General features: G+C 37.3%; 2 protein-coding genes across 11 annotated transcripts; one reads left to right on the top strand and one right to left on the bottom strand.

Annotated features, from left to right (window-relative positions):
• Positions 1-4,276, top strand: LOC127434789 (deleted in lung and esophageal cancer protein 1 homolog). Of its 10 annotated transcripts, none has more exons than XR_007896090.1 (7): positions 1-338; positions 591-678; positions 1,293-1,462; positions 2,760-2,889; positions 2,990-3,400; positions 3,509-3,786; positions 3,905-4,276. XR_007896090.1 is itself a non-coding variant. In XM_051687763.1 (4 exons), exons 1-4 carry the CDS (start codon positions 189-191, stop codon positions 2,840-2,842), a joined length of 495 nt encoding a protein of 164 aa, XP_051543723.1. In that variant the 5' UTR covers positions 1-188; the 3' UTR covers positions 2,843-2,983. The 10 variants fall into 10 exon arrangements, 1 of the variants encoding a protein (XP_051543723.1); XR_007896093.1 differs by having other exon boundaries at positions 591-1,462; positions 2,990-3,087; positions 3,301-3,400; XR_007896091.1 differs by having other exon boundaries at positions 591-1,462; positions 2,990-3,087; positions 3,279-3,400.
• Positions 4,277-4,430: 154 nt separating this feature from the next.
• acaa1 (acetyl-CoA acyltransferase 1) lies at positions 4,431-8,361 on the bottom strand. The gene is made up of 12 exons (XM_051687758.1): positions 8,079-8,361; positions 7,862-7,955; positions 7,679-7,736; positions 7,512-7,591; positions 7,375-7,417; positions 7,128-7,226; positions 6,954-7,034; positions 5,935-6,125; positions 5,628-5,807; positions 5,433-5,488; positions 5,128-5,273; positions 4,431-5,015 (listed from the first exon to the last, which is right to left on the bottom strand). Exons 1-12 carry the CDS (start codon positions 8,229-8,231, stop codon positions 4,940-4,942), a joined length of 1,257 nt encoding a protein of 418 aa, XP_051543718.1. The 5' UTR covers positions 8,232-8,361; the 3' UTR covers positions 4,431-4,939.
• Between the last annotated feature and the right edge of the window lie 739 nt (positions 8,362-9,100).

Here is a 9,100-nt window from a genome sequence, read left to right as displayed (position 1 = left end):
CAACAGAATAAGAATGTTCTGTTATAACAGTGAACAAAGGGACTAATTATTACTTACAGATCCTCAACTGATGGACATCCAGTATAGATTTAATAATCAAGGAAGATATCAGTTTTTGATGCAACAACATGCTTGGATAGAATATGTATTCACTTTATTTAAAAGGGTATAAATAGTCCTCATCAGCCATGCACATGGATGATAAATCACTGGGTATTGTGGTAACAAAGATTCATTTACTGTCCTTTAACACCAGTATTGAGGCTCCCGTTCCCATCTTTTCTGCAAGTCCACCTGTGATTCTCTTCACAGACTACAGAGTTGGACGAGTCTATGAGGTATGGAATTACTGATTGCAAATTCCTTTTAGTCTTAAATGCATAATTCCTTGGATTTTACTTCTTATGTTTACACTTTATACTGCATGCTTTTGGTGACTGAATCAATGATTAGGGGTTTTATACTACATAAGAATTGGTGTAAAATTTAATTAGATTTTTCTTACATGGCAAGATCCTTCCCTCCTCTGACTGGTGTCTTTCCAGTTCTGTATATTTTCAGTTCTGAATGGTGCCTCCTGTTTCCTGTAGACTGCGGTGGAGCTAAAAAACATGACTGCAACCAGTCATCACATTCGACTAATTCCTCCAACCTCTCCACACTTATCTGTCGGTTTGGGTGAGTCTCCACAACAACAACAACAACAACAACAACAACAACAAAAAGACCAATTTCTGACCTAATAAAAGCTTCATCCATGTTGGCAGAATGTCTGCCTTCAATTTAAATGTCTCAGGATTCTGTATAAAGTAAAAAGGCATAAAGGTAAAGTGTGTGATTTCTGTGAATTTAAGGTATTGCACAAAGAATTACTTTTTTTAAAACAGGTTTCCTGAACACTCCCCCATCTGCCACTGGTCAAATAAACATATACTCAAACTAATGCCTTCGATTGTGCCATTGTTCCTATATCAGGCTGGTCGGGATGCATAAATATTACAATGTCTTGATGTTTGAATGGTTGCACTACAATAGCACAATGTTTACATCTTTTAAGCTGGAATAGGAGAAAATATTTGAACATAGAAAAAAAATGACACACCTCAACTTTAAATTGCAGCTCTGTGTGGCAGAATAGGGAAACAGTGACATCTGCTGCTAAAAGTGCAAATAAATCTGCTCATCCAGGCACATACATAATGAAATTTGAATTAGCATTTTTTATGTGTTGTAAGCATAGGTCTTTATGAATATATAACACAGTGTAACAGAGGTATATGTTCCATAGGCAGGTTCCCTGGTGAGGGGGGAATTGTAGCACCTGGTATGAGCTGCCAGTATATGGTGCGGTTTGCTCCAGACTCTCTGGCTGATTATGAGGACATCCTTGTCATGGAGACACAGTCGCCATATCCTCTGATTATACCAGTGGAGGCTCACAGGCCACCTCCAATACTGACTTGTGAGTCAACATAAACATATCAGCAGGTTTGGGAGGGTTACTTTTGGAATGTATTCCACTACAGATTACAGAATACATGCTGTAAAATGTAATTTGTAACGTATTCCATTAGATTACTCAAGGTCAGTAACGTATTCTAAATACTTTGGATTACTTCTTCAGCACTGGTAGATTTTTTCACTTGTTTTGACTATAAAAACTCTGCCAGTACAGTAAGACAAAATACACGTTAAAAATACATTCTCTGAAAAACCTAAATATCTTATGCAGTGTTGTTACTTAAACAAGATAAATCAAATTGATCTTGTTTTAAGGGTTTTTAGATATTTATACAGGAAAACAATACAAAAATTATTATCCAGAATACGATTTTTGCCCTAATATCAAAGGTCTTACTAGAAAAAAAGAAATTATGATCCAACGTGAATTTTCTTGATAAAAAAATATGATCATGCCTGGTAACGTGCATGTAAAATGGCTACAAATAGCATTTTAGCTTAGCGTAAAGCTGACAGTTTACACAAGGTTTATTTCTATTTCTTCTGCTCCAAACTTACTTCAAACTTACTCCTCTGTCTGCTCGTATGAATGTAACACATCATAAGAAAGTGTTTCACTGCTGTTCAAATGCACTTTGGATCGCATCATTTATATGTATAAATATTTTCCATCTGAAAGGACTAAATATTAAATGAAACAAATGACAATAAAATGCAAAGTAATCTCTTCAGTAATCAAAATACTTTTGAATGTAACTGTATTTTAATTACCAATGATTTATATTGTAACTGTAGTGGAATACAGTTACTTATATTTTGTATTTTAAATACGTAATCCTGTTACATGTGTTTCGTTACTCCCCAACCCTGCATATCAGTCTTCCAGCATCTAGATCTTTTCATATTAATGGACTTTTTTTCTGCTAAGTGTTCTGTAACATATGCATCTGTACTATTTATGTCCTTTTTGTAGGTGGATACAAATATGAGTATGTGTATAATGTGTAATGTATGTGTATACAGTATATGTACTTAGCTATAGTTTGGGGAAAAAATTTCTTCAAAAGGTAAATCAGCGCAAAACCCAATGGACATGCCGCAATGGACGCTTCCAGTGTAGACATCATCATTGATTATAATGGGGTTCTGTTGTTTTTGACATGATGTGCCACTCGTGTCCGGTGTAGAAAGGCTGTTAGTCTATAGTAATTATAATTAGATTTGTATAAAAAACAATATAATTTTATGGTGTGTCCCCAATTAGAAAGCTTAGTAAAAATGTGTGTTATTGTCTTCAGTTATCTTTCAGGTTTTCTTTTCTCTTGCTGTGAGCTGGTGTTGGCTGATCTGTATGTTGGAGTTCCACAGAAGGGCAGCGTGACTCTATTTAACCAAACACTACTGCCAGCATGCTTCACCTGGAGCAAGGTGAGACGAAACCATGCTTGTAGATCCATGAGGAGTTCACATTGTCACATTATAATTGAAATCTGAGCCTCTTTTTTTTTTTTTTTTTTCAACTTTTCAGTATTGCACATTATACTACAGTACAGTGATATTGTAAGGGATGGACTGGATGAATCTCCTTAGTCATTCTCAGGGTCTTCTCTCCCTCTCAGCTCCAAGGTGCACACGCTTATCTCTGCTCTGCAACCTTTAGCCCCTCTGCAGGCACTGTGGAGCCTCATGCCAAAACTAAAGTCTCTGTATCATTCATGGCTCACACTGTTGTGTCTTTATTGCAGTACTGCAAACAGTCCCAACTTCACTTCAGCTATGCCATTTAATACAATGTTTTTTTGTTTTTGTTTTTTTAGTTGTTTGATTTTATGGTTCCAGGATGATCTGACTGAAGTGGAATAAAGAGTCCATTAGAGCTGGGCTTTTTCTGTAAAGCCAAACCTCTTATTGTGTCCTACTCACTGCCTCATACTGACTGGTAAAGCCACATTTGCCTCATATTTGAATATACCCACACTTTCTTTAGTCATTTTTATTTGCTTTTATATATATATATATCTCAAGTCATCTTTTTATCACTGTATAGACACTGTGTCACGCTCTTTATGCCTCATTAACACCAGTCCTTATGGTGAGCTGAGCGCCACATTTATCCGTATGGACTGGGTGAACTACATCCTGGAGGCTGGAGACAGTAAGTTGATAGACCTGTTAGTTGCATGTGATGAACCCTTTCCTCTGAAGGATGCTGATGGCAATGATGTTGTCGGAGGGCTGGACTCATGCATCATGTTCCCGTCCACGTGGGATGAAAATCACACCCTCAGCAGAGAAGACACAAACTGGTCCTTCATGACCAAGTCTGTGAGTCTAAGCTTAAATGATACCTCACTGTTTGATTACACCCAAGTTCCACTTTATTAAAACCAATTAATTTAATTTAGATGGGCATTTCAATATAAGCTTCCCTCTTGTTTTGTAGGATGATTTAGCAGAGAATGAGGAAGAATGTGATGGAGAGGAGAGAAATGGAAGTCCTATATCTCTGGCTCCAGTAAAGAAGCCGTTCTCACATAAATAGACTGAACTTACTAACAGTATTTTACTCATTGTGATAAGAAAGATTTCCAGACAACTATCACAGTGCATGGGATTATTGGAGAGACCTCACTTCTTCTTAACGTTTATGGAAGAGGAACACTTGATGAGTTTTGTATCTCTGGTATCTGACACCTGACAAAAAATACTCACTTGTGAGTGTCTAGTATTATCATAGACAATACTAGACACTTGCAACTTGTATAACCATCATTCTTTAGTTTGATGACGCACTGTTCTTAAAAAAAACTCTCTATGTGAAACAGTTTTCTGTTTTTAATTGTAAAGAATATTAAAGAATCTCAAGATAAACAGACCGCATGATTTCAGATTACCCAGTACTCACAGAGTTTTTGCGAAACAAGAGATCGAAGGTCAAGTTGTAGTTAAACAGTGATTTCACATATAAATAGCCTCTGAAACAAACTTTTTTATTTATAGCAAATTATTTAATAGAAATTACTAGTTTCCTGAAATACATTACAAATCTTAGTGAATTACACTAGTCTACAGCACTGTGTAAATAACAGAGGGCTAAAAATTGACCACCATTGTTTTTATAATTCTGAATATTTAGGAATTTTCTGTTAGTATCTATATGGAAAGACCATCAGATTAATGTGTCATAATAGAATGTCTCAGGTAAGATTGCTCTCACAGATACAGGAATATCTTATTTCATGATCTGTCATCAGTTGAAATACAAGGCACTTTAAAAAGAGATCTGAAATATTATCATTACCATCCTCGAAAGTAAGACAAACACCCAGCATTAAAAACCAATTAAGAATTCTGTTTTTCTGCGTGTATTCTACAGTTAGTGTTGTAGCAGCCTGATTAAAAAAAATTATTTGTGACTGTTAGTCTCTCTGCGTCTCATCAGGAGATTTGCATCTTGAGATTTAAGCGAGGGCTTTAATCACTGTCCAGGGTACTCAAAAACTGCAGCTGCTCCCATTCCAGTCCCAATGCACATGGACACCACACCATACCCTCTGCAAAAGAAAAGTAATAGGATCATCATTTTTTAATTGCTATAAAGTTATTGTATAGCTGCATGAATGCACCCCAGTATTAGGTTAACCCTTGGGAGAGAAGAGTGCTCACCTTTTGCATCTGCGTTTTAGCTCATTGAGCAGGGTCACGACCTGTCGAGCCCCAGTGCAGCCCAGTGGATGACCAAAAGCTATTGCACCTCCATTAGGATTTACTTTCTCCATGGGAATGCCCAGCTTTTCCACACAATACACAGCCTAGGACAAAAAAAGACAACGTGTCTATTTCAGGCAGTGTACACACTACACTTTGAAAGTGCAGCAACAGGTGTGTAATGTTATGAGTAACAGGCAAACAGCCAAAAGCTTTCTATAGTGAAGAACCTGCAGGTAACCCAAGAGAAATGAATCACTCACCTGACTGGCAAATGCTTCGTTGATCTCAAACACATCAATGTCATCAATAGTCAGCCCTGTAAATGCAAATACAATAACACAGTTCATATACAACCACTATTTTAGTGAAAAAGCTATTTTGATGTATCATTATTGTTTGATTATAAAATAGTTGATATGAAAGTAAAGGAAAGAACAGCTGCCTACTGTACTTACCTGCCTGGTTAAGAGCTTCTGGGATGGCATAGGCTGGTCCAATGCCCATTATGTCTGGTGGCACGCCCACCACAGCGCTTGCCCTCAGCACCCCAAAGACAGGCAGTCTCAGTTCCTCCACCGTAGATCTCCGCCCAATTAGTACTGCTGCAGCTCCATCACTTACCTGACTGGCATTACCTACAGAGGGAAACAAAGAACTAAGTTATATAAAAACATTTCAAGAAGACTCAATAAGTGATGGTCAAATGAGGATCAAAAGTCTCTTTTAGACTTTTGTTTCTCATCTAATTAACTAAGTGCACACCGGCAGTTGTGCTGCCGTTTTCCTTGAATGCAGGACGAAGTTTGGCAAGGCCCTCTAATGTAGTCCCAGGCCGGATCCCATCATCCTTGGTGACAGTAATAGTGCGCTCAGTGCCGTTTTCATCCACAAATTTTGTTGTGACTGGTGTAATCTCTTGATCAAATAAGCCCTGTTTCTGGGCCATGGCTGCCCTAATGATGTAAAAAACAGTCTTACATTAGTATATGGTTAAAGGGATAGTTCACCCAAAATTGAAAATTCTCTCATAATTTACTCACCAATATGCCATCCCAGATGTGTATGATTTTCTTTCTTCTGCAGAACACAAACAAAGATTTTTAGAAGAATATTTCAGCTCTGTTGGTCCTCACAATGCAAGTGAATGGTGGCCTGAACTTTGAAGCTCCAAAAAGCACAGAGTCAGCATAAAAGTAATCCATATGACTCCAGTGGTTCATGTCTTTAGAAGTGATATAATAGTTGTAGGGGAGAAACAGATCAATATTTAAGTCCTTTTTTACTACAAATGTCCACTTTCACATTCTTCTTCTTTTGTTTTTTGGCGATTCACATTCTTTGTGCATATTACCACCTACTGGTCGGGGCTGGTGAAGGGTGGAGATTTATAGTAAAAAATGGACTTAAATATGGATCTGTTTCTCATTCACACCTATTATATCACTTCTGAAGATATGGATTTAACCACTGGAGTTGTATGGATTACCTTTATGCTGCCTTTATGTGCTTTTTGGAGCTTCGAAGATCTGGTCACCATTCACTTTGTTTTGACCTACAGAGCTGAGATATTCTTCTAAAAATCTTAATTTTTGTTCAGCAGAAGAAAGAAAGCCATACACATACAGGATGGCATGAGGGTGAGTAAATGATGAGAGAATTGTAATTTTTGGGTGAACTATTCCTTTAAGTATATGCAATGGAGTTGCTTTTAGTACATCTTTACAAACTAATAAGAACTTATGCAAGAATAAACAACCCATAAATGTCAAGGGAGTGCATACTTTTGTTGGGAACTGAGAGCAAAGCTGTCCTGTTTTTCCCTGGTGATGCCAAATCTCTCTGCAACATTCTCTGAGGTTATTCTGATGTACAACACAACAGAGAAAAGGGTATATTTTATATTATAACATGAGTTAACACAGTGTTTGACATCAAAGAAGCAAATTATCCATTACCCCATGGGAATTATGCAGTCTCTGGCCTTCTCATTGTCCATCAGTCGAGGGCTGATGTCCCCTGGGTTTCCCACTGAGCGAAGGGACATGCTCTCAGTACTGCCAAAAAGATGTGCAAGTAGAAGGACATGAGCTTCAGAAAAATACAACAGTTTCTCTTTCTATGTTAGGGGAGCCTACTGAAATACTTTCTTTACTTGCTATGACTAAAATAAACAAATGATCAATATAAATGTGCCATACTAACCCACAGGCAAGGCCCATGTCATATGAACCATTTCTGATTCCACCTTATAAAAAAGAAAAAAGAGACCTATTCTATTTGTAATCTTGAATTCCCTTATGCTGCAGCTAAATATGGCGACATGGGTCATATTACTGTACCTGCAACATTAAAAAGTGCTTGTAGTCCAGAGGAACATTGTCTGTTCACTGTATAGACTGGTACAGACTCAGGAAAGCCACTGTAAAATTAAAAAAATGTCTTGTAAATTACAACCAATGCATGTGCTTAATAATGTCTTGATTTATATGAAATCTAACCATCTCACCTTAGAAAATGTGCAACTCGAGCCATCAGTGCACCTGCCCCAGGCTGAAGCACATTACCTGCAAAAGAGCAGTATGAGTTTCTGAATATTATCACTCCTCGTGTGATTGTGATTCATATTGGTGTGCTTGAGTGTATACCTATAGTACTGATGTTCTGATTGTCAGACTGTTTAGTGACTCACCAACACACACATCCCCTAGTGAGGCCGGTGGCAGTCCCACATCCTTAAGGACCGCACTCATCACAGCACTGAGCAGCTCATCTGGGGTAGTGTCCTAGATGATGGGTAGAGTCATGTCGCATTGCAATTTAAAACTCTCAGACGACTTGTTTTAAGGCTGTGATTTCCTGCAAGAAACTGATAAAGACACAAGCAATCATAGTGTACGATATCCCACCTTAAAAGACCCTCTTTTCGCCCGGCCGATTGCTGTGCGTAACCCATGAACCACAACGATATCATTCGGATCTGCATCTGACGCACTGCACTGCTTCATGCCAAAAAGTCTATGTGAAGATAGATGTCCAGACAACACTTGCACTCTGTGCATCGTCAATGTCAAAATGTGAGCACGGAAGATTAAAAGATAAAATAGTTAATGATATATACATAAACTGACAACAGGCACAGAATTGTGAACTAAGCTCTACATTACTGATGATGTTTCCTGGTGAACCTTGCTTCTGTGACCAAGTTGGATATAATTGGATAAGGCGTTCTGACGTCATAACATGGAATTGTGGGAAATGGAGTACAAGTAAGGATTTATCCAGCAAAAGGTTTAAAATAATAAATATAGAGACAAATTGTACTTTCTGTGATGCCCCAAACATTTATTTATATATATATATATATTTTTATTTATTTTTTTACTATAAAATTACTATAAAAACGTTTTTACTACCACTGTTTGCTATCGGAATTATCCTACTTCCCACTTCTGAAGTAGTAATTAGGAGTATGTCCTGTTCAAGTGTTTTGTTGTCAGAAAGAACAGGAAACATGGTCAACGCCAGGTTCATTCATACATATTCCTTGAGGAACTTTTATTTTGACACCATAATACATATCACTCCATTAGCTTGCTGACAATAATGGAATTTTGGTCAAATAGAAGCTATGTTCACAGTGTTGAAATGTACAACATGCATAGAATGGTTGCTGATATACATAAACAGGGTTGGGGAGTAACGGAATACATGTAACGGGATTACGTATTTAAAATACAAAATATTAGTAACTGTAATTAGAATACAGTTACATTCAAAAAGTATTTTGATTACTGAACAGATTACTTTGCATTTTATTGTCATTTGTTTCATTTAATATTTAGTCCTTTCAGATGGAAAAAATTTATACATATAAATGATGCGATCCAAAGTGCATCTGAACAGCGGTGAAACACTTTCTTATGATGTG

Source organism: Myxocyprinus asiaticus, chromosome 44 (assembly GCF_019703515.2).
Source record: "Myxocyprinus asiaticus isolate MX2 ecotype Aquarium Trade chromosome 44, UBuf_Myxa_2, whole genome shotgun sequence".
Lineage (NCBI taxonomy): Eukaryota > Metazoa > Chordata > Actinopteri > Cypriniformes > Catostomidae > Myxocyprinus > Myxocyprinus asiaticus.
Note: the sequence above shows the minus strand (reverse complement) of the source record. Positions and strands in the feature narration are given on the sequence as shown.

Coding starts and splice junctions, on each gene's coding strand:
- LOC127434789 (XM_051687763.1), top strand. CDS start 189: ATGCACATGGATGATAAATCACTGGGTATTGTGGTAACAAAGATTCAT. Junction 339..590: donor GAGTTGGACGAGTCTATGAG/GTATGGAATTAC, acceptor TGTTTCCTGTAG/ACTGCGGTGGAGCTAAAAAA. Junction 679..1,288: donor ACACTTATCTGTCGGTTTGG/GTGAGTCTCCAC, acceptor TATGTTCCATAG/GCAGGTTCCCTGGTGAGGGG.
- acaa1 (XM_051687758.1), bottom strand. CDS start 8,231: ATGCACAGAGTGCAAGTGTTGTCTGGACATCTATCTTCACATAGACTT. Junction 7,418..7,511: donor AGCACTTTTTAATGTTGCAG/GTACAGTAATAT, acceptor CTTTTTTATAAG/GTGGAATCAGAAATGGTTCA. Junction 5,016..5,127: donor CTAAAACGCAGATGCAAAAG/GTGAGCACTCTT, acceptor TTTCTTTTGCAG/AGGGTATGGTGTGGTGTCCA.